A 27,579-nucleotide genomic window follows, 5' to 3' on the forward strand; every position below is an offset into this window, starting at 1 on the left:
GGGGTGCCGAGGGAGAAGCCTGCCTCGGGGGCCATCGGAGGAGGTAGGGGCCAACCTCCCAGAACAGTGAAGGGATGAGAAAGCTCCCAGCCTGGTCCATTTCTAAATAAGCCACACCCTGCACGGTCTTCCTGGGAGCTCAGCAAGACAGCAGAGGGGCCTGAAGTTACCCTGGCCAATAGTATTCAGCCTTAAAAAGGAAGGAAATTCTGACACATGCTATACATGGACGGACCTTGAGGACATTACATAAGTGAAATAAGCCAGTCCCTCCAAAACAAGTACTGTAAGCTTCTACTTATCTGAGGTCCCTAGAGGAGTCGAATTCATTGACACAGAAAGTAGAATGGTGGTGGCCAGGGGCTGAGGGGAAGGGGAAATGGGGAGTTAGTGTTTCATGGGGACAGACTTTCAGTTTTACAAGATGGCAAGAGTTCTGGAGAGGATGGTGGTGGCCGCACAACATAACAAATGTACTTAATACCACGGACCTGCACACTGAAAAATGGTTCAGGTGGTCCATTTTATGTTATGTGTATTTTACCATAATTGAAAAACTAGGAAAAAAAAAACCCCAAAGAGTCACCCTGGCCATCTTTGCTTGTCTCCAGTGCCGTCCTGCCCTTCCCATTCCAGCCAGAGCCAAACAGCACGTGCACGTGTATATGGGTGGGTGTGGGTGCGCACACATGTCCCTGAGAATCTAATACACGGATGTGATATTTTTAAATGGAATTTTGTATTGCTTCAACTTAAGGCGCCAGGGTTCAAACTTACAGATCTGCTTCTCATCCAGGATGTCATTGGGAGACTCGACGTTGAGCAAGACTTCAGTGGTTGACATGGTTTGCGAGGTTGCTTCATTGTCATCTGGTGCCGGGTTCCATGATGTGGGGGAGAAGAAAAGTTCCCTCAGGGCATAAGGCAGTGGATGCAGCTACAACCAGGGCCAGCTCAGAGAATGGAGCTAAGGAGCCCAGGGGCAGCCGGGAGGGGACCAGAGCGCCTCCCACCCTGATTCTCCACCTTTCTCTACACCCATCCCAGCTGGTCTCCCCTCACTGTCCCGCTCCATCTCAGGAGATCATGAATCCATTTAGGTGGTTTCCTCCTCTCTGAAGTGGTACTACCTCCTGCTTATCCTAATCACCCCATCTAATTTCCACCTGTTGGGGGCCTTGACCTTGGCTGCGTGGGGTCACTAGAAGCCATTGTGGACTACTGTTCCCTGAAGACAGAACCCCTTTCTCCTCCACACCTTCTCTGCCCAGGAAGGAAACAGACCTGCCAGCAAAAAACTGCCCTCCAGGATCTGATCCTGAGTCATGCACAAGGTCCCGTCTGTTATGATGCCATTGTGAACGTCGTCCAGCTCCAGGCCTGAGTACAGATGCAGTAATTCGGGGTAGGGGACCTGCTCCACGATCACAGCTGGGAACACTGAGGGGTCTTCCAGCTACGGAGAAGAGAGGGATCTGGTTCAGGGCTCACCCGCCTCTCCCAGGAAGCCCTCCGTACCAGAATCTGGCCCTTCTTGCAATTCCTAATTCTTGGATCCCTCAGGGGCTGTCCTTTGTAGGGCATGACATTGCTCTGGGTCCAACCTCACTAGGTGATGCTTTGAGTGGGTTCTTAATTAATAGAGATGGGTTAACTCTGTACCAGCTGCACTCAACCAAGGGCAGACAGTTCTAACTGGTCGTAGTTATGGGTTAATCAGTGACCAGGGTTAGTGCTCAGTCTATGAGGATAAGGCTCATTCTGAAGCCAGTAGGAAAGGATTCGTCAATGGCAAGGGCGAGGGACTCAGCCTACCCTCAGGGTTGGGTACCAGGGTTAGGGGCTCAGATTGTGAACATCTTAGGGCTCAGTCTGTGGTGATGAGAGTAGGAATGAAGACAGAAGAACAGAGGCATTATAGAGGTAGGAAGGTGAGGGCCTAGTCCCTGCCTGGATGGGGGGAGGGTTCTGATTTCCAGCTTGATTCAGTGGGTGCATGGGGATACTGTTCTTGTTAAGGGGGAACCCAGAAGGACGTGGAGCAGGTTTTTGGAGAAAGATAGGGAGAAAGTGTCTGAATATGGTGAGTTGGAGGTACCACTGAGGTATTTAAAATGGAGATACCTCAGGGAGACAAAAATATGTATCCAAGAGCTCATCCCTGGGAGTGGATAAAATTATTGGCATGAGAATTTGACCCCCAGAGGACATAGTTGTTCTAAAATCAAACAAAGCTAAACTTAAAAAATGAGTGCAATCACCACTGTTTTTTAAAAATGACGAATAGGGGCTTCCCTGGCGCAGTGGTTAAGAATCTGCCTGCCAATGCAGGGGACATGGGTTCGAGCCCTGATCCGGGAAGATCCCACATGCTGCAGAGCAACTAAACCCATGAGCCACAACTACTGAGCCTGCGCTCTAGAGCCCACAAGCCACAACTACTGAAGCCCATGCGCCTAGAGCCCGTGCTCCGCAACAGAAGCTACCACACCACAACAAAGAGTAGCCCCCGCTCGCTGCAACTAGAGAAAGCCCGGGCACAGCAACGAAGACCCAATGCAGCCAAAAATAAATAAATTAAACAAATTTTTTAAAAATGACGAATAGAAGGAAATATACCAGGATGTTCATAATAATTATATTTTGGTTGTGGGACTTTGGGTGATTTTTTTTCTTTTCTACTTGTCTGTATTTTCCAAATTTTCTTTCATGAGTCTGTTAATTCTTTCTTCATGAAAAAAAGAATGAGAATGCTCAGTTCTGCCTAATGTTCCTGAAGGATCCAGAAGAATAAAATCGATGAAACTGGCTTTGGGTTTGGCCGCTGGGCAGTCACCCGGCTAGAGCAGTTTCAGGGGAGTGCTGGGGTCCCAAAACACATTACAACAGATCTCAGAGAGGACGGACAGAGGGAGGCAGGCAGGTGGGCGTAGTGATTAAGGCCACAGAGTCTAGAGCTACCTGTCCAGTACGATAGCCACTAGCCACCAGTGACTGTGTAAATGTTTTCAAGATTAAAATTTCAGTTCTTCAGTTGCACCAGCCATAGTTCAAGTGCTCCATAGCCACATGGCCCCACATTGGACAGCGCAAATCTAGAGCATTTCTAGCATCTCAGATAATTCTACTGCACTGTGCTGATCTAGAGCCAGACTACCTGGGTTTGAAACCAAACTCTGCTATTTACGAGCAGTGTGATCTTGGGCAAGTTACCTAACCTTTCTGTGCATCGGTTTCCTCCTTTATAAAACTGGGGCGATCATATTATTGACCCCATAGGGTTTTTTAAACAGATCAATGTAGATAAAGCACTTAGAACAGGGTCTGGCATAGAGTAGGTTCTCATTAGGTGCTTTAGGCATCAGGGGCTTCTAGGAGACTAGTAACGTTTTATTTCTTAACCTGGGTGGTGAGTTAATGCGTATTCACTTTATAGTTATTCTTTAAAAAATATATATATATATATAATTTATGCACTCTTTTGTATTCATTTTTTAAATTGAAGTATAGTTAATTTACAATGTTGTGTTAGTTTCAAGTGTACAGGAAAGTGATGCAGTTATACATACATACACACACATATACACACACATATATATGTTCTTTTACAGATTCTTTTCCATTATACGTTACCTCTTTTGTATTCACAGTATATTTTGCAACAAAAATTGTTTCCTAAAAAGAGTGAGAGAAGGGAGGTGAAAAAGTAAACCCGGAGGGTGGAGGCTACACTGGGGAGAAGAACAGAGCTAAGAAGGTGGTATGTTGGAGGAGGCGGGCAGAAGGGAGGAAAGGGTTTCTTTTAGGGTTGGGGAGACATGAAAATGTTCTAGGTTGAGGAGAAAGGTGTGGGAGGTCTGAAAGGTACAGGAGAGAGAGGAGGTGATGGATGGTGTGAGGTCTTGAAGGCGGCAGGAGAGAAGAGATTAAGCACTGGGGTAGGTGTTACCCTTGGAAGGAAGAGGGACACTTCTTTGTCCCAGGCCGGCGGAAAGGAAATAGGAACAGGTGATGTTATTGCTAAGAGGGAGAAGGGAGGGAAAGTGAGGGCGTCCTTGGGTTTGAGCTTCTCTGTGGATTGGAGGAGCGGCTGTCTGCTGAGGGTGGAGGGGCAGGCGTGGGGTCGGGAGGGAAGAACAGCTTCGGTGAAGAGCAGCCTTTATGAAGAACAGAAATAATTGCTGAGTGGACTAGAAACAAGTCAAAAAGTGACTAGCGGAGTTCAGAACCCAGGTAAAGTTAGATTTTTCTTCCCTTCGTCCAGGAGGCTAGGCACGCCAGAGATGCTGGATAAAACTGAGCAACTTTAGGTTAAGACCTAGCTGGACAGAAAGTACCATGTACTCCAAGCCCACTAGGGGGCAGCCTTTGGTAGGTCACTAGAGATTGGACAAAGTTTCCCATCCTCACAGGGATCTGGGATAGACAGCATCAGAATTAGGCTGGGGTGCCCTTGGAGATAATCCAGCTGGACCTCCTCTTGGTGAAGATGGGGAGATGGCAGCCAGATAGGGTCGGGGACAGGACTTGCCCAGGTGACACTGTGGCCACACTGGGATCAGAGCCCAGGACTTTGGACTTCTAATCTTCCATTCCTTCTACCGGACCTGGCTGCCTCTTCTTCTCCAGTGTGTGGAAGGAGGGTAGTGGAGGGTAGGGATGAGTGTGCCAGGACACCATCCAATGGGTACATATAAGTACCCTAGTGCCAGGCAAGGTATGGAGCAGTGGGGGCCTGAGTGCCAGAATTCTGTCCTATTTTCCAATTTCCTCCCACTAGAGGAACCTATCTCCAGTTTATCCTGAATCCTTAGATCGAGGCTGAAAAGGCGGTTATGGAAGGGCTCATCCACCGGGCTAGAGACATGAGTCTGAAGGTGCTGGGGGTTGGACTGTACCCTGCGGTGCCAGCTGGCAGTTCTCAGTCCCGCTATGTGGTTGTCCCAGCACCTTACTCACTGTGACACTGGAGGTGAAGCAAAGTGGCCAAAAATGCACATGGAGGTCAGTGTACACCTGTGCATTCAGCCCCTGTTGCTGACTGACAGCTCAGCTAGTGTACTTAGCAGCTGCTTGGCTGGCTTGGGAACTATACGTGCCCTGTAGTTGCACGTGGGCAAAACCAGCTCACTAAATGACCACCCGATGACTACTGCCTGGCCGCATGGGACTCGTTGGTGCACAGTCCGGCTGGCAAGCAGCCCCTATGTCCTGAACCTAGTAGGTGCTTGATCAATATTTGCTGACTGGGACTTCCCTGGTGGTCCAGTTGTAAAGAATCTGCCTTCCAATGCAGGGGATGCGGGTTCGATCCCTGGTCGGGGAACTAAGATCCAACATGCCGCGGGGCAACTAAGACCGCGTGCCACAGCAACTGAGCCCGCATGCCTCATCTAGAGAGAGAAAACCCGCATGCCACAACTAGAGAGAAGTCCAAGTGCTGCAACGAAGAACCCGCGCACCACAACAAAAGATCCTGCATGCTGCAACGAATATCCCGTGTGCCGCAACTAAGACCCGACGCAGCCAAAAATAAACATACATAAATAAATAAATAAAATATACATTAAAACAACAACAACAACAACAATATTTGCTTTCTGGCTAGCTGGCTGGTCGGCCGGCTCACTGGCTGTCCGCCTGCCTGTCTGTGTCTATCTGATCGTCTGTGCCGGCTGACCAGGCTCTGTTCTCTGGGGCCATACCTGGTGGATGTCATCCATTCCGTTGCTTGCAAACTCAAAGATCAGGTCACTGGGCTGCAGAGTAATAGCCATGCTGTCTTCTCAGAGGGCCGACTGCGGGATCCGCAGGGCCCTCTGGAGGCGTGGGGTTTCCTAAATGAAGAGATGCTGTACCTTGGAGCCTAGAGCCTACACCACGAGCCACGGTAAAATAGGGGTTGTAGAGAGCTGGAGTAGGTGGTGGCCTAAGCCAGGTTCAAGGCTGCATGCTGGGCTGGGCCAAGTGCAGGAGCGACCTATAGAGAAGGGAGAGATGGGGGCAGTGAGTAAGTCCCCTTCCTTGAGGTCTGTTCCTAGGACAGACTGCCAGAAGAGGGATAGCCAAAAGTGGAGGACAGTGGGAGCAGAAGGGGGAGGGAAAAGAAAAGGAGGCAGGTAAGGAAAGAAGGAAGAAGAGAAAGTTAATTGAGTCACCTTGAGGGGGAAGAGGCTGAGCCTCGATGCCAGTCTGGGTCACCAGCATCTGCACCTGAGCTGGCCTCCCTCCCTTCCCACGCCCTCTGGAGAAGGTGAGAGATAGCGGGAATTTGGGCTCTCTCCACTCTGAAGATTAATCCCCAGGGTGTGCCACAGGGGAAGCCAGGGGAAGCCCATCTGGCCTCATGGATGGAGCATGAAGAATCCCTACAGAACCCTTGGCTGGGGAAAGAATCTGTGTGCGAGACTTGGGGTGGGGACATTTGGGTGCACGGGATGGTCTTCTAGGCTCTGCCTGGCTCAGTTTGCCTTGGGAGTAGGGGCCACTTAGTTCTGAAGGGCAGAGTCCACAGTGGAAGTAATGTCTCACTGTAGGGGTTGTGCTGTCAGGGCCAGTGACAGCCTGACCCTGCTTGAGGGGATGGGACTCTCAGACTCAGCCACGCCTCCAGAGAGCCTGGAGACAGAGGGACAGGTGGGCCGCATGTCCTGCCCTCTCGTCAGCACCCAGCCACCGCCGCCGCCCGCCAGAGACGATGGCCTCTGTGCCGTATGTGGCTTGTGCTCTTGGTTTAGCTTTGCTTTCAGTTTCAAGACTGAACTGTCACCCTGGGAACCGGCGAGGAGAGCCGCAGCTGGGGGAGGGGCGCAGGGAACCTTCCCCATCGTCCAGGGCCAGCTCAGGGCCCCCCTCTTCCAGGAGACCTGTCTGCTGCAGTCCACACGTCTGTCCTCTGTGGCACTCACAGTCTGTACCTCAGGTGCTCACGTGGCACCCGGGCCTCTGATTGTTTCCTGTGCTCGCTGCCCTTCTCGAGTCATCTGCGCAGCACCCAGGCCTGCCTCCCAAAGCCCTGGCTCCCCTCCCACGCCCCTCCCTCCACCGCGGTCAGCATCTCCAGCCCGAACACTCAGGTAGCACAGCTTTGGCCCCGAGGGTTCTGCTCTGCGTGGTACCCGCGTGTGTGTAGGTGTGGCAGGTCTACGAACAGCCTGGTTCAACCATAAGCGTCTGAAGAACTGGCTCCACGCACCATAGGAGGAGCGACACACTTGACCCCCAGCTCCTCGACACTCCTTTGGCTGTGTCAGGGTGGCAAAACCTTCTCCTGGCCCGTAAAGAAAGGAGGAACTTAAGAGAGGGACAAAGGGGAGGAAAGGGAGGGGGATCACGGGTGACCTCCCTGATGACCGCTCTCCCCCACAGGAGACACCCAGGCCTCTCCCACTTCCTTTCCGTTAGCCCACAGGGCTGGCTCCGCCCTCCCCCCCCACACCTTTCCACCCACCCCCAAGCAAAAACTTTGAGAAGTCGCTCAAGTCAACGTAGCAGGTCTTAGTTTCCCTTTGGTGAATGAGAGGCTGAGCCCCGCTAGCACGGCTTTCCACCACAACCCCCCCACCCCCCCACCTGCACGTGACCCGGGCGCCTGTGGCCTCCTGGAGAAGCCTCCCAGGGCCATTTATGCTTGGAAGGTCTGTCTCCCCCAGCCAAAGTGCCCCAAGGCCCGCATTCCGCAGCTCCCGCCCTCCCACAGGCCGCCGTCTGCCCCCAGGAAGCATTCTCATACTAATCAAATGAAAGGCGATCACTTTCACCTAATCCCACTTTGTCTAAACATGAAACTCCTGTGTCTGCCCCCCCTCTCCTCCGAGGTCATTCCGCCATGGCCTTTCCCTCCAGGTTTGCTCATCAATTTGGCTTCTCTTCACAGTTCTGTGCACCTCCCTTACCTCCCCCATTGGAACGTGGCTTCACTGAGGGCATGGATGAAACTTTAGCACCTTGCACCGTGCTGGGCATGTAGCGGGCGCTCAATGTATGTTTGTGGAACGAACACATGAATGAATGGTACTGGTCAGCTAGTACCAGTGAGGTGTGTTTCCTGGGCAATAAGTATACCCATGCGTACACTGGGTGTGGGGTGGGTGTCACATGCTCTAGCTTACAGGAGAGAGAGAAACGTGTGCACTCTGTGTGTGTTACATCTGTGTATTTCTGCACTGTAATTTACAACGAGGGGAGCTCGGGAGGGAGTTTGCTGTGGGTGTGCAAACACACTGTAGATATACATATGTGCAGGGTGTGGGGATATGTGCGTGAGAGCCTCTGTGTGTCAAAGGGCTCTGGTCCTGGCTGGGCCAGCACAACCACAAGCTCAGTCGTCGGTTCCTCCTCCGCCAGGCCTGCCTTTGTGAGAATGACAAGCCCGAGCTAATACTGGCTACACACCAAGCTGATGCCGGCTGGCAGAAGCTGGCTGTGGTGAAGTGGGCCGGGGCGGGGCCCAGGGTTCTGCTGGCGAGAGGGCAGCCACGGCCACCCAGCCCCCCCCCACGGAAAACTCAAAGTCCTCTTGCTTCCCAGGAGGAGAATGCCAGTAGCAGAATGTGTACGTGGCCCACGGGTCCTTGGTGTGAGCCCCCGCCAGGCCCGCTCTCCTAGGGGGGGTGGTGGGAGAGGGAAGGCAGCTCCGCACTGGATTGGATGGAACCCTTGGCCATCAAGGCAAAAAGGAGAGGTTTGAAATACAAGATAGAGACGAATCCAATTGCCTTCTTTAGGTATCAGCGTGTCTAAATATCCAAATTCAGGACTTGGTTGGTGCAGGTCCCGACGGTCCAGAATTGTGACTACTGTGAGGCTGCACCCAGCACCCAAGGCTGATCCTGGTTTCTCGCTCTGCCCGAGCTCGAGCCTGAAGCTAAGGTGAAGAGGTGTGTGCGGTGGGGGTGGGGAGCTAAGAAAAGTCTCCCCTCACCCCCATGGAACCTTCCAGTCCAGAAGGTTTCACCCTTCCCCCTTCAGATGTTTGAGGATTTGAAAGTGAGAGGTGGGGAGAGGCTCATTTGCATGTTCACTCACTCTCCCCCAAGTCCCTCAAAATAACCTCCCTCTCCCAGGAACCTGAAACCAAAGAAGCCACCAGCACAAGAAGGCCCGCCCTGCTGGAGGCCGGGGAGGCCCGCACAGGGGCTCCCCTCCCTGGCGTCCTTACAGACGCCCTGGGACACATATTCACTGGCCTAGAGCCCTGGACACCGCCTCATGGGTGAGTGGGGGGCTAGGAAGGTCCACAAGGACACTCGGCTCAAGGAATCGGGCACCTGGTTACCCTTAGTAACCGGTGCTGAGTTCCTCCCACCCCGCCCCATCATTGCAAAGCTCACAGCTGGCTCCAGTCAAAGTCCACTCCCAGGGTGGCAAGAGCTCCACTCCCTTTGAGGCCACTGCAGTATCCCTGGCTCCCAGGGCCTGTCCTACTTGGGCTGAAAGCAAAGCCTTTGTGAGAGCATATGGCCCCGGCCTGTGCGTGTGCGCGCACATGTGCGCATGCGCCACAGGAGGGAGCAAGAAAGCGAGGGCGCCCACACCCCCGGCCTGCAAACGCACACCTCTGGTTCTCTGTGGTTGTGATTGCATTTCAAAACCAAAATAGCAAAATAGAAGTGGTTTGGGCTGTTCCTGCGTCATCACAGCTGGGCCCCCTTCAGACGTACAGACCCTTTCTGGGGCTGTCACTGGAACACGTCAAGCGGTGTCCAGCACCCACCCATCTGGGCCTCCCCTACAGGAAACAGCCCCTCTGTGAAAGCCACGTCCACAGTCTCCGTGGAGCAACTTTAAATCTACACCCGTTCGGCTGAGCCAATGGCTCTCACAGAATCACTAATAACACCCGTGGCATTTTCACACACGCCGGCAAACATGGGGGCCAGATGGTCAGCTCGGCCCACAGAGCAGAGCTCTCCAGTTCCTCGCCCTCTCGCAGCCAGCTCTCACTCCTGAAATACCCCGTCCTCCCTGAAACCTTTCTGGAATTCTCTGGAAAGGAAGTGACAATTTCCTTCATGCCATTTCCCACTCCCTCAACACCCCTCCCCCACAACCACAAACAAAATGGAAACTACCCCAGGAACAGCTGTACCCTCTACTTAAAAACAGCCCCTCCTCCGACTAATAGTCATCAAGCAGCACATTTGCACACTGCACCACATGACCAGTGGCGTGTATTTAAGAGGCAGAGGGCCAGACTCGGGGGTCCAGTCTGTAGCCGTGGACGTAGCAGAAGTAAGCCAAGTGTGGGACTCCTGCACAACCTTGGTCCAACTAGAGCTGGACTCCAAGCAGCCAGCTAAACCCCCCTCCTTGAACAGATGCCCAGTGAAGGGGCCCTGGCCACAGCTATTTTGTCAGCTTCTTCTCCTCTATTCCTGCCTTCTTACCACTCCCTCCATTTGAGATGAAATCAGGAAGAGGGAGGGAAAAAAATAAAGGTTTTGCAAGCTCTGTTGGTTGGGGTTTCTCTGTGCTTATTTACAAGAAACCCAGTTTCCTTCCTTGGCCCTCGGTCACTGCCTGATTCTCGTGTAGGGTTTGTCACAGCTCTGATGGTAAGGCAGGCCCAGAGCTCTTCTCCAACTGCCCCTGCCCTTTCTCAGCTCCAGGCCTGCCCCTACTTTCCCGGGCCGGAGCTGGCGCAGTGGAGGGGGGGTTAGGGCTGCAGGTCGCAGGCACAGAGATGTCTGCTCCTCTTTCTCCAGGAGACCCAACAGCCCTCTCCTGGCTGCATCCCAACAAGAGGTGTGACCCCGGAAAAGTCAGCCATCTTTCTGGGCTGTGGTTTCTGTCATCCTTAAGATGGGTGAGGGCTGAGGGGAATCCAGGCCTAGCAGCTGCTCACCAGGGAGTCTCGGGTGAATGAAGATGGTGGTGGGAAAGTGCTTTGAAAATTAAAACACACTCATTCAGATGATGAGTTCCAGGTGACCTCCCAGAGAGCAAGGGCGGCTGGGGACCCCATTAAGCTCCTGGATGCCCCCCCCCATGGCTCTAGAACATAGACAGGGTGGGCTGCAGGCTTCCAGTTGTCAGCTTGGAAGGGGCTGGCTCCTCTCCTGGGATGGGGGCCCTGTAGGGAGGGACAGGCTGCTGTGGTTGAAGGAGTGCTCCCAGTCCCGTCCTCACCACCTCCACCCAGCCCCAGCCCTCTGGGTTGTGGTTATGTGGCAAGAAGAGCACTACAGAAGCCCCAGTGGGGGGGGGGGAAGGGGGGAGGGCTATGACAAAGGGAACCTATTTCCCCAGCTGCCCTGACTCCCAGGGGCTTGGCCTGAGAAAGCCAAAAGAGCGCCCCCTGGAGGTGCCTGCAGCCACCACACCCTCATCTCCAGAGCTCCAGGGACCAGGAGGAGGAGGCAGAGGGGCACCAAGCGCTCCTGGGAAGCGAAGAACAAGTCAGTGATGGGGAGAACATGCTGCGGGAAAGCGGGCAAAGCCAAATCCAGGGAAGCTACTGAACCCCAGCGGGGTGCGCTACCAGCCACAGCCTAGAAGACCCCAGAAGTCCCTGCAGACTGTAAGGGCATGGGCTTCCCAGCGAGAGGACCCAGCTTTGCCTTGGGGCTTAGGCAGGTCACCCTCTTCCTCTGGGGAACGAGGCCATCCTCCCTAGCTCACGGGATTGTTGTGGAAGGCCAGCAGGTCAATGTAGGTGAGAGCCCTCTGTTACTCCCTAAGTGTGTTTTTAGATTTCCTGGTCAGATCCGTGTCTCTCTGGCTGAGGTCATGCATTAAGCATTCAGGATATCTTTACCTGGATGGACAGGAAGAAAGAAAGGGAAATGGAATGGTGGGATGAAATGGAGGCTGAGGGGGGACATGACCAACAATTATCAAACATGGTAGAGAGCGGAAACCAGTTTGACTATGGGGAAGAGGTGGGGCTGGCTGGGGTGGGGGCAGGGAAATCAGGGGGATAAGTGCATAGGCCTCGATTCACCAGGTGGTGGAATTTGAACTTGATATGGAAAGCAACTGGGAGTTACTGTTGATTCTTGAGCAAGGGAGGGGCATAAGGCAAGCAGTTCTCAAGGAAGATCAGTTTGGTCTGAGTGCATGAGTGGAGGAGATGGAAGGGGACCAGGTGGGGCACCTGGAGCCAAGGAGGTGAATCCCAGGGCCACCCTGAAGGAATAAAATGACAGAGTACAGGGCCATACAGTAATTGCAGAGACCCCAAGATTGCAGCCTGTTCTTGCTGTGAGAATTGTAAAAGATAGAGAGTGACTGGGGCAGGAAATATGGCAAGAACATGAGCTCAGTTTGGACATTTTGAAGTTGGGATTATCTTGAAAAATCCAGGATTAATGGTGGAAAAAAGAGGGCCCAGACAGTCATTTTGCTAAACACACACACACAAACGCGCGCGCGCACACACACCCGGGCAGGGGGGCCTCGACAGGCCTTCAGTGGCCAGAGGAGCAGGCCTGGCCTGGCGAGGCTGGCATTCTGGACACTGTAGCAGAAAGCTGCATGTGCTGAATGAAAATGCTTCGAATGGCACACGCTCCACCCCCACCCCTGCCCCCAGTAAGGCCTGCCTGCTTCCACGGGGGGGGGGAATGGGCGGGGGACAGACACACTGACCAGAGACTAATTAAATTTATTAGTGGGTTTTTTAGAAGCTGGGGCAATCTGTGGCTGGGCACCAACAGGATATTAAGTCAGATAACTTTTATTGAAGGGACAGTGTTCTTTGTCGAGGCCCCTGCCAGCACGTGTCCTAGAAACGAATGCAGAGGCTCCCTGCTGGGATCTGGGGCTCCCCCAGGTGGGAGGGGCGGCTCGGGGTTTGAGACCTGCTTGGCTCTTGGTGCCCCTTCCAAACACCCCCTTCCCCTACTGGCTACTTTCCAGGCAAGGAAAAGCAAGGGGCAGTCCAGCGTCCCCTGTACAGAGGGGCGGGCTCGAGAAAGGATGAGGTGGAAAGAGCCAATGGGCTGGGGTGGGCAGACAGGGAGGGCACCTTCAGCCCTGAAGTCACCGTGAGCTCGCGGGGGCTCCTCCCTCCCCCTCCCCCACATGGCTGAAAGCCTCTCCTTGACGCAGTCTCAGGATGCCAAAGTTAAAAGGGACCTGAAAGATCATGGCATCCATCCTTCCTGTCATCCAGCTGCAGACACCGAGTTCTCGAGGAAGGAGAAGTGACTTGCTCAAGGTCACACAGCTAGTTGCCGTGACTCCCAGGTGACCTTTCTTTCTCCCCTCCTCTTTGTCTCTCTGGCATCCTCAAAAAAGCCAACCCTTTCCTTTGGTGAGAACAGACAGCAGCCAAAGACCCAGGGCTGGCAAACAACAATGAAGCCACACATGTGCAGAACACATTTAACTTTCGCAATGACTTCCCCACCTCCGTGCCTTTGTTCACACTGTCCCCTAGGCCTGATATGCCCTTCCCCAATTTCTGTGGCTCCAATTCCCACACGGTGTTCAAGATCTGAAGCAAATGTCACCTCCTTTACAAAGCCTTACCTGCTTCCTCCTCACCTGATATATCTCCTCCTCCTCCTCTTCTTAACACCTTAGCTTGACTTACATTAAAGCAGGAGGTCTTCAAACTATGGCCCATGTGCCAAATCCAGCCCACCGTCTTTTTGTGTGGCCAGTGAGCTAAGGACGGTTTTTGTATTTTTTTAAGGATTGGGGGAAAAAATCAAAAGAAGAACAATATTTCATGCCACAGGAGAATTATACAAAGTCCAAATTTCAGTGTCCACAAAGAAAGTTTTATTGGAATGCAGCTACGTGCATTCGTTTACATATTGTCTGTGGTGGTTTTGCATCATAAGTTGAGTTGCTGTGACAACAGTTCACATGGGCCGCAAAGGCTAAACTATTTACTATGTGGTCCTTTGCAGGAAAAGTTTGCTGACTCCTGGACCAAAGGCTTCACTCCCCTTCAGAGTGAATAAATTCATCAAGTTCCTTTCGTAGAAGAATGTCACAGAGACTCAGAGGTGCCTGGAGGGAGGCGTGGAACATCAAGTACAAACTCCTAATTTTCATCAGAAAGTTCTGGCCCTAGCTCTGCCCATACTGTGACCTTGAGGAAGTCACTTTTGCTTTGTGGGCCTCAGTTTCCTCAGCTGCACAGCGAGGGGGGTTGGCCTGGATGGCCTCAGGCCCTTTCCAGCCCTACAATTTAGAGACTCAGCAATCTGCTGCACTTCCAACTCACACGGTTTTGAGCAGGCACCATTCTGATCATTTTCTCTCCGAACAAGACCTTACAGAAGGTTCCCCTGCCCAGCTGTGGCTTTCCCTACCATTGTGGGCCCCCTCACTTATACTCACCTGCCCCGCCTAACCCTTCCCTTCTGCTGACCTGTCTGCCCTTCTCTCCGAACTCCTCTTCCGGCAAAATGAACATGGCCTCCTCTGAGGAAGCATCGCCCCCCCTCACCCGGTGGTCCAGGAGCCTCCATTTTGCAGGGTGGGGCGGAGGCAGGGAAAGAAGGGCTCTCGGCTCTCCTCGGCCTCCCAGGGCCCACAGCAGACAGGCAGTGGAGCAGGAGATAGGGCCAGCCCTCCCCGCACCCCTGCTCTGCCAGAGGAAACAGCCCCTCTCTGCCACTTCCTGTCCCAGGGGTTTCAGCAGTTTCCCCTTCAGGGCCTGCGGGCCCTCCCAGCCCCGCCCCTGCCCCACACAGGTCAGAGAGTGCAGAGAGGGGAGGGGCCCTGTGGGTGAGTGGGGAGGATCCCTCACAGGAAGGCTGAGGAGACAGCTGTCTACACAAGGGGACGCCCCAGCAGCTCCTCTGCCAGCCTGCTCGGGCCGGGGGAGCCGGGACCTGGGAGGGAGGTGGGACTGCCTCCACAAGCCGCTCCTGTTAGCAGATGGGCACACGTGAGCTCATCACCTCACCTAGCGATCACCTTGGAGAGCACAGGGAGCCTGCTGGGTGAAAGAGTGGGCTGTAAGTGCTGAGGTCAATTCCGCCTGGGCTGAGGACCAGCCCTGGGTGGCTTCAGATGGAGAGCCGGGTTGAAGCGAGAGAGCCTGGGGAAACCAGGCCAACCATGGTGGTTAATTCGGAGTAGCAGGTGACACTGAAATCAATGGCACGTCAAAACTTTGCATGATTTTGTCCGTAGCGCCGATGGACGGAGGCAACAATGGAGAGCAAAGTATTCTATTACATGCGGGTCAAGGGTAGTGGCGTTTTCTGGGTGATGGAACAGGAAGCTGTCACGTTCCACAGCCGCTGCTGATTTGGTGTGGTGACTTCTACTTGTAAATACCTCCCAGTTGCCTTTGCAAGGTAGGTGGGGCTCCTAGCAGTGGGGCTGTGTGCCCGTGAGGGATCCGGGCAGGTGACCAGCTCTGCCAGGCCTTCCCAAGGCAATGGGTCAGAGGCGCAGTAGCAGCCTCAGGCTCTGCACCTCTGCCCAGTTGTCAGTCCCCCTGAAGACATGTTAGAAGTACATGATGATGGTTCTAGAAGCCTTGGTGCCTGGGATGGGGGCCTAATAGTGGATAGACACAACCACCTTGGCCCCCTGTGGTAATATTGTTCCATGAGGTTCAAGTAGCAGTGAGCGAAGCTAAGGGTAAGGGGACCCCTCGAAATGATGGTTCTGAATGGGCCAACGAAAATGGATGGGAAGATGGTCTTGATACCTCTCCCGGCTCTGAGAGGTCATCTTCTTGTGCTTTTGGCCAAGAGCCCTGACCAGCCAGGCCTCCTGTCAAGAGAACAGTCCGGCTTCGCCCTCTCCCCTCTCCCTCCATGCCTCCAGAGCCAAAAAGACCCAGTGTCCCTGCGATAGAGCCCCATCGCCCCTGAGGGGAGTGCCCGCTCCACCCCGCAAGTTGGAGTAAATACTGCTTCACAGCTGGTATGGAGGATGCCACGGAAGCCTCAGAGACAACATCTGGATGTGCACCTGGGCTGCTGCCAGCCCCTCCCTACATCTGCAGTGCAAACCCAGGGCCAGGGTTTGGTTACAAGCCCAACTCAAAGCTGGTGGCACGTGTTTGGAAAGCACACCTGACTGGGCGGAGCGGGTGGAAGCACTTGAGACCGGTGCCAGCTCAGGGCAAGCGCTTGCGGGGTTGGCACCGATCTGAGCTAGTGCTGGACCCGGGATGGCGGGTGTAGCCACTGTGGCCTCAGCCGTGGGCCTGTTGCAGGATGGGCAGAGTGGCGTGGGTACTCGTTTAAAGTGGGCAAGATTTTCTTTTGTGCCCTCTGATATCACGCCAGGCTGTTCCCTCTGCTTCTGGGGAAGGGGACCGAACAGTAAGCATTACAGGGTGACAGGGCGGAGCATAGGGAAGATGGCACGGATTTACATTTATTGGGTACAAGCTGCGGGGGTGGTGTCGCGCCAGTCACTTGCCGTAGGGCTATCTCCTTTCATTCTTACAGCATCCCAAACAAAGTAGCTCGTCAGTGGCAGAGCCCGGGTTTGAACCCAGGTTTATTTCCAACTAGTACGCTCTTTGAACTTTGTTTTCAGTTACATCTCTTTTGGTAATAATCCTGTTTTAATAGTTCCATTTTACAAACAGGAGAAGTGAGGCTTAGAAAAGATTAGGTAACGGGACCAAGGTCACACTGCCTGTCAAGAATGGAGGCAGAACTCAAACCCAGGCCTGTGTGACCTCAAAGTCTGTGCTTTTTCCCACTGCTCCATGCTGCCGACCATCTGCTCAGAGTCCTAGCTCAGAGCTTGCTCGCAACAACCAACGTTGAAGGCTCGGAGCCCCTATGATGTCCTTCAACGAAAGCTTCCCAAGCCTGTGTCCCAGACGCCTCCAAGCTCCATCTGACAGGTGAAACCTAACTTTCTGGGCAAAGATGCACCAAAATGGTGACGAGTTGAGCCCCCGTGGCCAGCTGTGGAGGAAAGGTATTGTAGAGCACAAGGCTTCCGGCTCTGTCGATGAAGGAGGCTGACTCTATTCCTGTACCTCAGGAGACTACTGTCTCCACAGTGTTGCTGGCTCCAGACCTGGGGTGGCTTAGGCATGGTCCCTGCCCCATAAATATACACTTGCTCTCGGCTTGCTTACACATAATTTAAGTCTGGGTTCTTATCTCAGGGTGTTGGTTCACATGTTTTTTCAAATATTTATGGGAAGTCAGCCCTGAACACCTCATAGGTGCCAGGTCTGTGGCCAGGGGCCTATCGCTGGGCCCACCCCATTCTTCTCTGTGGTAGGGTCTATTCGTATCTAAGTTCCCGGTAAGCTGGGTTAGCCCATCTGCCTAAACAACATTGCTGGGGTTTTTTCCCCTCAAAACACTCCCATGGCAAGTGTCTCTTCAAAATTGAGGCTCGGAGGTTGGGGGAAAACGGGGAGTGACTGCTAATGGGTATAGAGTTTCTTTATGGGGCGATAAAAATATTCTAAAATGGGTTGTGGTGAAGTACATACAACTCTGTGAGTATACAAAAAGGCATTGAATTGTATACTTTAATTGGGTGAATTGTATGGTATTGAATTATATCTAATAAAGCTGCTATTAAAAAAAGAAAAGTGGCCCAGAGAGGGCTCACTCAAGGCCACACGAAAGTTCATAGAACAGCTCAGGCCAGACTCCAGGTCTTCGGATTTCTGATTCTGAAGCTCCCTCCTCCCATCAGCCTCCCCATAACCCTGAACAAGCATAACTGCTGAGGTTCAGCGAGTGTGCAAGGCAGCCCTATGCATGAGGGTTGGCGGCTGGATCTAGAGCAACAGGGTAGGAGTAGAAAATGCTCTAGAGCTGGGGCTTCAACTTAGGTCTCCATGAGCGTGGCCAAGTCCCTGCCCATCTCTGAGACCCAGTGGCCCCATCTGTTAAGTGAAGTGGATGAGTCTGGTGATCCTTTGCAAAAGGCTCCACCAGCTCTGACCATCTGCAGTTCTAATTATAAAGCCCTGCAGGATGGAAGAGACTGGCATGTCGGATATGGGGTTCTTCTTGGAGTGCTGCAGGGGGCCTGGACACGATTAGGTGTTCCAACTGATGCTCCTCACACAGAGTGACGAACAGGACTTTCCCGTGAGAGTCAGATGCTCTCAGAGGATTCCACTGCTGAGTTTCTCTATGGGGGGATAGCTGGTCCTGATTTCGCTCCCCCCCCACCGCCCCTGCCCACCAGCAGTGCTAGGTGGTAGAATAACCCATAATAGAGACCCGTTGATCCTGTCCTTTGGAGATGTCAGGAACCAGGTTCTTGGCCTGGCCCCTAGGCAGCCCCACCGCGTGCTGAGCTTGCCTCCGTGGTGGAGGGAATGATTGCTGATGGCCACGAGTCTAGTCCCCACTGGACAGGATGTTTCCACATCAAGCCCCACTTCCTGCAGCTAGGCCTGGGCTCCGGTTTCCCCCTTCTCCTGCCATCTGGTTGCCTGCCCTCTGCCCCCTCCCCTTGCTGGGTGTTTACAGGCTGCCTTATCAGCCTGGGGAATCTGGGCCTCACCCAGTTGGCTGCCCTGCCCCGCCCGGCGCAGCCAGCCTGCCCAGGGCCCTACCTGCTGTGGTTTCGTCACTCCAGGCAGGCACCCCTACACCCCCGGCAGGCAGGGGGTGTGGATGAGGGCTTGCTGCCTGCCGGAGTGAGAGCTGAATATTCATAGCGCGTCGTCCACCTTGTCCAAGCTGGGGGAGGGTATGCCCTCTTTCTACATTGTCATTGTCTCTACCTGCAGGCTCTGGGGACAGAAGTGAGGCGCTCGGGTTGCTGAGGAGGCTAACTTTGGCCTGGAGAGCCTCGACGGCTCTTCTGTTCTCAGCCACCAAGAGGTGAGCGGGGGGCTGGGGGCGCAGCCGTAGGCTGGAAGGCTCTGAGTGTATAGACAGTTGGTTGTTGTTTTTTTTTAACTGCAGAGTATTGTAAACACTTCACACTACAGGTGGGGCAGAATGAGGGGCTGCAGACTGAGTGTGGTGGAGTAGGGAAGGCTGGGGAATCCGTGGGCACAGCCTTCAGAGCCCAGACCTCAGAGCTTCCTGGGTCCCACGCTGTCTCCATCTCACCTTGGGATCTGGTCACCCACCCAAAGGCTAGGATGAGGCCAGAGCCAACCACTGAGCAAGTCCGATGACTTCCCCTCAGAGCACAACAGCTTAGATTTTTCCATCAAATGAGTTTGAACTAAGGAAGGGGACAGGAATGGGGACAGTGGGCAAATAAACATGCAGGAGGTGATGGATTTCCCTTCCAGCACTTTGGGCTAAAACCTTGAAAGTTCACGTCCTGACCTGTTCCTAGGCGGGTCCCACAGGGACAGGGCTTGCTTGCTAAAGCTGACCAGTCCCCAGAGCAGGGATCAAAGCCACAGTCCGAAACTGCTCCTCTTCCAGGGGCTTCCATTTTGTTCACTGAGAAATCAATTAAAATATGCTCAGGCAGTACATTGCGGCATTCACACTACAGATAAAATGCCACACTTCAAAGAAATTTTATGCAGCTGTGTCTTTCTAGGTCTCTAAGATACAATTCAATAGTTTGGGGCGCTTGGGTGGGAAAGTTTGGAAAAACTCTGCTCAGGCAATTTTGCCATTAATGGGCTATGTAACCACAGGCATGCCATGTCACATGGCTCTCACAGCCTCGGGCTTCCCCCGCCCCCCTCCACCAGAGATTTCATGCTACTCAGAGCTTCTCACAAGCTTACTGACCCTAGTAGCAGTCAGGGCTCCGCAGGCCACCCCACCTCCCCAGGAATAACTTCCCACCACTCAGAAAAATCATAAACCATTTAGTGTTAATGTGTTAATGGGTGATGCTGGGTTAATGTGTCACCTCTCTCCTCAGCACATTTTCATTTTAAAAGGCCATCCGGAGCTACCCTGCTTTAACCTAAGGAGTGGCTCCGGGGTTAATAGGGGTGCCCGTGAGCCAGGGAGTGTTTCTTGCTGACACCATTAGCCCTGGAGCGAGCCGGCCTTCCCCATCGACTCCCCATGCCTGTGGTCTCTGTTGGGAAGCTGTATAGAGGGGATGTGAAAGTCTCTGAAAAGCTAACCAGGCCTGGTGCAGCAGAAAGCCCACTTGACTGGGCATGAGGAAGAGTGAGTTCCAGCCACGGCCCTGCCTCTGCCCAGCTCCTCCCCAGCCTCCGAGCTGGCGCCTGCTGCTACTCCAGGGCACACACGTACATCTACGGCTGTGGCCACACCAGCCGTACTCGGCAGAGCTTTACAGTCCAAACTCATCTGCTTGCTTTCCAAAGGTCTTTCACAGTCTGACCCCACCCTACCTACTCAGCCTTGTTTCCCATGATTTCCCAACTCAAGCCTGGGCTTCAAGCCCAGTGGTCTCCTCATGGTCCCCTGAGGGAACATTCCAGGCTCATTCACGGAGTTTCTCAGGCCTGCCAGGCCCTTGCTGCTCTGTTTTGGTTAATCAAATAGTGCCCATCCAGCAAGGTCCCAACCAAGTCCCCCAGATCCACGGAGCTGGTTGTGCCCTGATAACGAGAGTCCACACCAATGGAGCCCCCTTCGAAACTCCCATAGCCCTTAAATTTGACCACAGGATCTCTTAATCCCATGCAATCTTGAATTGCTCTTTATTTCATGTGTATGTCTTATTTCCCCAACAGGTGGTAAAATCCATGGGATCAAGGTCTGTTTAATCTTCTCCTGACTCTAACACAGGTCTGGGCATTCATGAACTAAGTCCATGTAAATTCTCAGCCCAAGTGAGATCTCTAGAAAAGAGACCCCGAAACCTGATAGATCTGAGGGCTACAGTCTACGGGTGGGGATAGGGATAGAATTAGGGGGCAAAGGTCTCCAGGCTCAAACATTACTCGTCTTCTCTTGCTCCAGGCCTCTACTAAGGGAAACACATACCAGCTAGAGTCATTTATTCCAAACGGCATCAAGAAGGCGGTTGATGATCAATCAGGTCATCATCAGAGCATTCTCTCTTCGTACAAAACCACAGTGTTTCTACCTGGTGAATATTGGGTGCTGGTCGGATCACTGGACCCTTGGGAAAGACTTCATGATGCTGGATCAGTTCTAAGAGCTAAAGTGGTTCAAGAGAATGCGGTGTGAGGATAACTTTTTTTTTTTAAAGAGGTCTTTTGTTGGCTAGATAGACAAGGTTGAAAAGGGATATGACTGTCATCTAGAAAATGATGTATGGAGCAGATAATCATGGAACCCTGCACCAAAAATAGGTTATAAACGAAGGGCAAATAATAAATAGTTCTCTTTTGCAAACGCATAGTAAAGTTAAGAAACTCTTTACTGAAGAATATCAATGAGGGACTTCCCTGGTGGTCCAGCGGTTAAGAATCCGCCTTCCAATGCAGGGGACATGGGTTTGATTCCTGGTCAGGGAACTAAGATCCCACATGTCGCAGGGCAACTAAGCCCACTTGCCGAAACTATTGAGCCCACGTGCCTCAACTAGAGAGCCGGTGTGCCACAAACTACAGAGCCCACGTGCTCTGGAGCCCGTGAGCCACAGCTAGAGAGAAGCCAGCATGCCACAACGAAGATCCCGTATGCTGCAATTAAGACCCGACACGGCCAAAAATAAATAAATAAATAAATAAATAAATAAATAAATAAATACTTTTAAAAAAAGAATGAGTTAAAAAAAAAGAATATCGGACTTCCCTGGTGGCACAGTGGTTAAGATTCCATCTGCCAATGCAGGGAACAGGGGTTCAACCCTTGGTCCGGGAAGATCCCACATGCCGCGGAGCAGCTAAGCCCATGGGCCACAACTACTGAGCCTGCGCTCTAGAGCCCATGCACCACAACTACTGAGCCCATGCGCCTAGAGCCTGTGCTCCACAACAAGAGAAGCCACTGCAATGAGAAGCCTGCATACTGCAATGAAGAGTAGCCCCCGCTCGCCACAACTAGAGAAAGCCCCTGAGCAGAAACGAAGACCCAACACGGCCAAAAATAAATAAAAATTAAAAAAAAAGAATATCAATGAAGAAATTAAGCATCTTCTAAAATGACAGTAACATTAGGGTCATCCATGATTATAAAATAAGATCACAAAAGCACAGCCAAACATATCTGCTATAACAGTTAACGTAAATAGAATAAATTCAAGTATTAAAAAAAGATGATATTATAAATAAGCCATAAGGATATATTGTACAGCACAGGGAATATAGCCAACATTTTATAATAACTCTAAATAGAGTATAACCTTTAAAAATTGTGAATCACTGTGTTGTACACCTGAAACTTATGATATTGTAAATCAACTATATGTCAATTAAAAACTGATACTGACAATCTGATTCTAAAATTTACATGGAATTGCCAACGACTTAAAATAGGCAAGAACAACTTTGATAAAGAACAAAGTTGGAGGGCTAATACTACCTGATTTTAAGAATGATTATAAAGCTGCAGTAATCAAAACAATTGGCATTAGCATAAAGATAAACAAATAGATCAATCAACAGAGCAGAATATAGAGTCCAGAAATAAACCTATATATAAGGACAACTGTAACAGACTAACGATAACTTTTTCAACAAGTGGTGCTGGAATAACTGGATATCCATATGTAAAAAGAAAAAAATGAATTTGGATTTGTACCACTCATCATAGAGAAAAATTAACTCGAAATTGATCGAAGACCAAAATGTAAAACCTGAAACTACAAAACTTCTAAAAGAAACCCTAAGACAAAATATCTGTGACCTGAGGCTAGGTGAAGCATTCTAAGATACAACACCAAAAGCATGATCCATAAAAGTAAAAACCGATTGGTTAGAATTCAACAAAATTGAAAACTTCTGCTCTTCAGAAGACACTATGGGACTTCCCTGGTGGCGCAGTGGTTAAGAATCCACCTGCCAATGCAGGGGACACGGGTTTGAGCCCTGGTCTGGGAAGATCCCACATGCCGCGGAGCAACTAAGCCCGTGCGCCACAACTACTGAGCCTGTGCTCTAGAGCCCATGTGCCACAACTACTGAGCCCACGTGCCACAACTACTGAAGCCTGTGCGCCTAGAGCCCATGCTCCGCAACAAGAGAAGCTACCACAATGAGAAGCCCGCGCACCGCAACGGAGAGTAGCCCCCGCTCATTGCAACTAGAGAAAGCCCGCAGCAATGAACACCCAATGCAGCCAAAAACAAACAAACAAACAAACAAATAAATAAATAAATAAATGTAGTAGTAATATTCTGAAAAAAAAAAGACACTATGACTCTGAAGGCATGTCTACATTAATAAAATAATAACTTAAAAATAATTCTTCTAGCTCATTGTAATCACTAAATGGCAAGGATTTTATGTGGCTATATTTTGTCTTCAATAAAAAATTTAAACCCCTCCCCCCAAAAAAAGACACTATGAAGAGAATGAAAAGACAAGGCACATACTCAGACAAAATCTTTGCAAAGCATGTATCTGATAAAGGTCTTATATCTAGAATATATAAAGAATTCTCAAAACTCAACTACAAGAAAACAAACAAGTCAATTTAAAAATGGGCCAAAGATTTGAACAGACACCCTCACCAAAGTAGATGTATGAGTGACAAATAAGCACATGAAAAGATGTTCAACTCCTCAGTCATTAGAGCAATACAAATTAAAACTACAGTGAGATACCACTGCACACCTATTAGAATGGCTAAAATTTTAAGACTACCCACACCAAGTGTTGACAAGGATGTGGAGCAACTGAAACTCTAATACACAGCTGGTGGGAATGTAAAATGGTACAATGACTTTGGAAAACAGATTGATAGTTTCTTAAAAAGTTGAACCTACAACTACTGAATGATCCAGCCATTCCACTCCTAGGTATTTGAACAATAGAAAAAGACACATATAGCTATAGAAAGATTTGTACAAAGATGCTCACTGCAGCCTTTTTGGTAACAGCCAAAAAGTAGAAAAAATCAAAACCACCAAATGTCCACCAAGTGATGAACAGATCAACAATATATGGTATATCCATTCAACGGAATTCTACTTAGCAATAAAAAGGAATGAAATACTGATATAGAAAACAACATGGATGGATCTTAAAATAAATATGCTGAATGAAAGAAGCCATACAAGGAGAGAGTACATCCTATATGATTCCACGTATATAAAACTCTAGAAAATGCAAACTATTACAATGAGTAGTGAATAAGCCCTAGAACTCTACTGCACAGTGTAGGGAATGTAGACAGCAATATTGTATCAACAACCATCAAACTTGCTAAGAGACTAGAACTTAATTATTCCAATCACTAAATAGAAAGGATAATTATGCAACATGATAGAGGTGCTAATTATCACTACAATGGCAACCACATTACAATATATAAACATATCAAATTACCATGGTGTACACCTTAACTTTACACAATGTTATATGTCAAATACAGACGGTCCCCAACTTAATGATGGTTCAACTTATGATTTTTCAACTTTACGACGGTGCGAAAACGATACACATTCAGTAGAAATTGTACTTCAAATTTTGAACTTTGATCTTTTCCCGGGCTAGCGATATGTGATGCTGGGCAGCGGCAGCCACCACATCGCCCAGTCAGCCACGCGATCACGAGGGTAAACAACCGATAGACTTACAACCATTCTGTATGCAGACAACCATTCTGTTTTTCACTTTCAGTACATTATTCAATAAATTACATGAGATATTCAACACTGTATCATAAAATAGGCTTTGTGTTTGTTAGATGATTTTGCCCAGCTGTATGCTAATGTAAGTGTTCTGAGCATGTTTAAGGTAGGCTAGGCTAAGCTATGGTGCTCAGTAGGTTAGGTGTAATTGATGTATTTTCAACTTAAGATGGTTTCAACTTCCGATGGGTTTATCAGGATGTAACCTCATCATAAGTCAAAGGAGATTTGTATATTTCAATTAAAAAATGAATACTAACTGATAGTCACAGAAAGCAGATAAGTGGTTGCTCGGGATGAGAAGGAGGGATTGCCAAGGGGCACAAGGAAACTTTCGGGGGTGACTAGTTTCGCGAGTATATACATATGTCAAATATTATCAAATTGTACACTTTAAATATGTGCAGTTTATTGTATGTCAATATTGCCTCAATAAAACTGTTAAATAAAAAGAAAGAAAAAGGTCCCCAGATTGGGTAAAATAACAACAGCAGCATTTACTATGTAATATTACTGCATAATTTAACTATGCAATAGTATCACTATATGAGAGCAGTGAAGACAAAAGAGGCAAGAACACGCACGCTCTCCTAGAAAACACATTCCTTGATGCCACCACTGGAGACAAATTCTGAACCCTGGAACTTACTGAGTGTGCTGATTCGAATGTGTTTTGTTGTTTTATCTTTTGCTCACGCTCCTGCCGATGTTATTGTCCCACCGAGCCTGGAAGGCCCCTAGAGCACAGCCAATGCGCTCTCTTTCCTCTTTTGAAAGGCCATCTGCCCTCTCACTTCCAGGAGACCTTCCCCAATTAAGTTAAGGAGGGAGAAGAATGATCTTCCTCTAGGTAAGCCCTCCTGGAACCCACCATCACCTAATCTACAAACCTTAAGTGCCACAGGCTGGTTGGCACTTCAGCTCCCGCCCGCTGTGAGGCTAAGTGCATGTGTATTACTAGAGCTCCAGAATTGGGTTTAGATTCTTCAGAGCAGCGGCCTGGGCCTGCTGTGTTTTTTTTTTTAGGATCAGGGTGGCGCCAAGAAAGTGGTCACCTAATGAGACAGGTGTTTTCTGTGCATGGATTCCCACAGAAGCAGCAGAGCTGAACTAGCCTCTCTTATCCTCTGGGGGAATTATGGGAAAAAGACAGATTATCTCCTAAATCTATGTCTTAAGTACCTCCTTTTTATCAGGTCATCAGGAATTTGGGGAGGTTAAGACTAATTGCCCACTCTCCCATCCCCCATCCCATCCCATCCCCCAAGGCCTACGGGTGGGGACCAAGGGACTGAGTGAAGTGGCTCAGGGGTGGTCCAAGGGTGGTCCAGGGCCTCCTGCCCTTGTGGGTGGTCACAGGCTTCTCAAGCAAACAAAATCCATTTGCTAGCAGATGGAACCTCCAAGTTACTTTCTGGGAGGCCTTTGGAATGGGAGTGGCCCCCAGCCCCCCAGGAACTCTTCTGGGCAAAGGCAGTGTCCCAGCCCCAACCCAAGGCCTCTGGGCATGAGCGAAAGGAGGCAGAAAGTGAGCAGTGGTTGGCCAGTCGGCTCCCAGAATTCTACACTCAGTAGCGTAATAACAACAAACTGATGATTGCTAAATACTTGCCAGGGATGGAACATGAGGCCTTCTCTCAAAGGAACGAACTCACTCGTATTCCTGCAGAGAACGAACCTTGAGATGAAGTGGTGAAGAGATAAAGATGGCAATGTTAATAAAAATGTTAAAGACTTGATTTTTACTCTTCACTACAGCACTGCCTGCCACTCAGAAAGATTTTAACACACACACACACACATACACACACACACACAATCTTCTTCCACATCCCTTCCTTATCCTGTGTGACAGCAGAGTTAACAAAAAGTTAGCAGAAAGATGTGGAAAATCTCCCTGTTGGTTTTATGAATGGGCATCGCGTGCCCTGCCAGCACTGCCAGAGAAGCAGTTGATCCCTGGAGCCTGGCAAAGTCGAGGGTGTGGGAGGAGGAAATGATAAGAACAACAACAACAATAATAATAAGAGCCACAGAATAATAGCAGCTAACACTTACTGGGTGGTTACCATGTGCCAGGCACCATGCTGAGTGCTTTACAGGCATTATCTCATTTAATCCTCACTCAAACCCTGGGAAGTGGGCTCTGAGACTCAGAGTGGTTATGTGACTAGCCCATAGTCACACAGCCAGTAAGTGATAGGTCTGGGATATGAACACAGAGAGCCTGTGCTCTTCCTCCTCCGGACAATATCGGTCTCGAGAAGAATATTGGGTTAGACTGGAAGAGGAAGGGAGCTTCGGGAAGGGCAGGTGGAGTGAGAAGTGGGAAGTGCCAGCACTGGGACAAGAAAATGGTCCCTCGAGAAGATGGGAACCTAGGGCAAAGCTTCCTCAATCTGGGCAAGTTGTTTAACCTCTTGCTTCTTGTTGGTCTGGCTGAGAAATGTTCTGGCACTTTCCCTCGCAGATCCTCCTGCATGAAACACCCCTCCCTGCTCTGCCTGACCCTCGTCATCACCCTGGGAGAAGGCTGGGTGGGGTCTCTTTGCCAAGAAACTCACGTTAGGACACAATTTCCCAGGCCGAGAAGTCAGGGCACTCTGGTGTGCCTCTGTAGTTTTGCAATGTGCTGGGGAGCGTGCAGGGCAAGAGGGCAGTGAGAGAGGAAAACTGATGCATGGCGGGGGCGGTATGTGTGTGTCCAGGTGTTTTTATCCAATTAAATCCAACAAGGACCAAGTCCCCCTCCACATCCAGGCATGGGAGATGCAAAAGTCGCAGAACAAATACATGGCTAGTCCTCGCCCTTCCCCAGGGGGTCTGGACAGAAACATGTGGGACATTTTAGTTCTCGGCTGGCTGAGAAAATGAAACTCTCTATCCTCTACCCGAACCTCTGGGCTCCCAGAGCGATCCGAGGACCCTGGGGAAAGATGGGACTCAACCAGCCCATGCCTGCAGTGAACACCTGTGGCGGGGCAGTTTTCCTGTCCCTTT

The 27,579-nt window shown here is 50.7% G+C and overlaps 1 protein-coding gene across 5 annotated transcripts in view; it reads right to left on the minus strand.

Moving 5' to 3' along the window:
* The window catches only part of ELF4 (E74 like ETS transcription factor 4), a 40,298-nt gene that overhangs the window by 8,531 nt on the left and 4,188 nt on the right, over positions 1-27,579 (minus strand). For 4 of the 5 annotated variants that reach the window (XM_036840384.1, XM_036840387.1, XM_036840382.1 and 1 more), the window contains exons 2-4: positions 5,706-5,980; positions 1,285-1,456; positions 778-870 (exon numbers count right to left, since the gene is read on the minus strand). In XM_036840384.1, coding sequence (XP_036696279.1) covers positions 778-870; positions 1,285-1,456; positions 5,706-5,777 — 337 coding nt within the window. In that variant the 5' untranslated portion in view covers positions 5,778-5,980. The remainder of the gene's footprint in view (positions 1-777; positions 871-1,284; positions 1,457-5,705; positions 5,981-27,579) is intronic. The other variant, XM_036840385.1, reaches the window with a different exon arrangement.

The sequence above is a fragment of the Balaenoptera musculus genome, chromosome X, assembly GCF_009873245.2.
Source record: "Balaenoptera musculus isolate JJ_BM4_2016_0621 chromosome X, mBalMus1.pri.v3, whole genome shotgun sequence".
In the NCBI taxonomy this organism is placed as follows: Eukaryota; Metazoa; Chordata; class Mammalia; order Artiodactyla; family Balaenopteridae; genus Balaenoptera; species Balaenoptera musculus.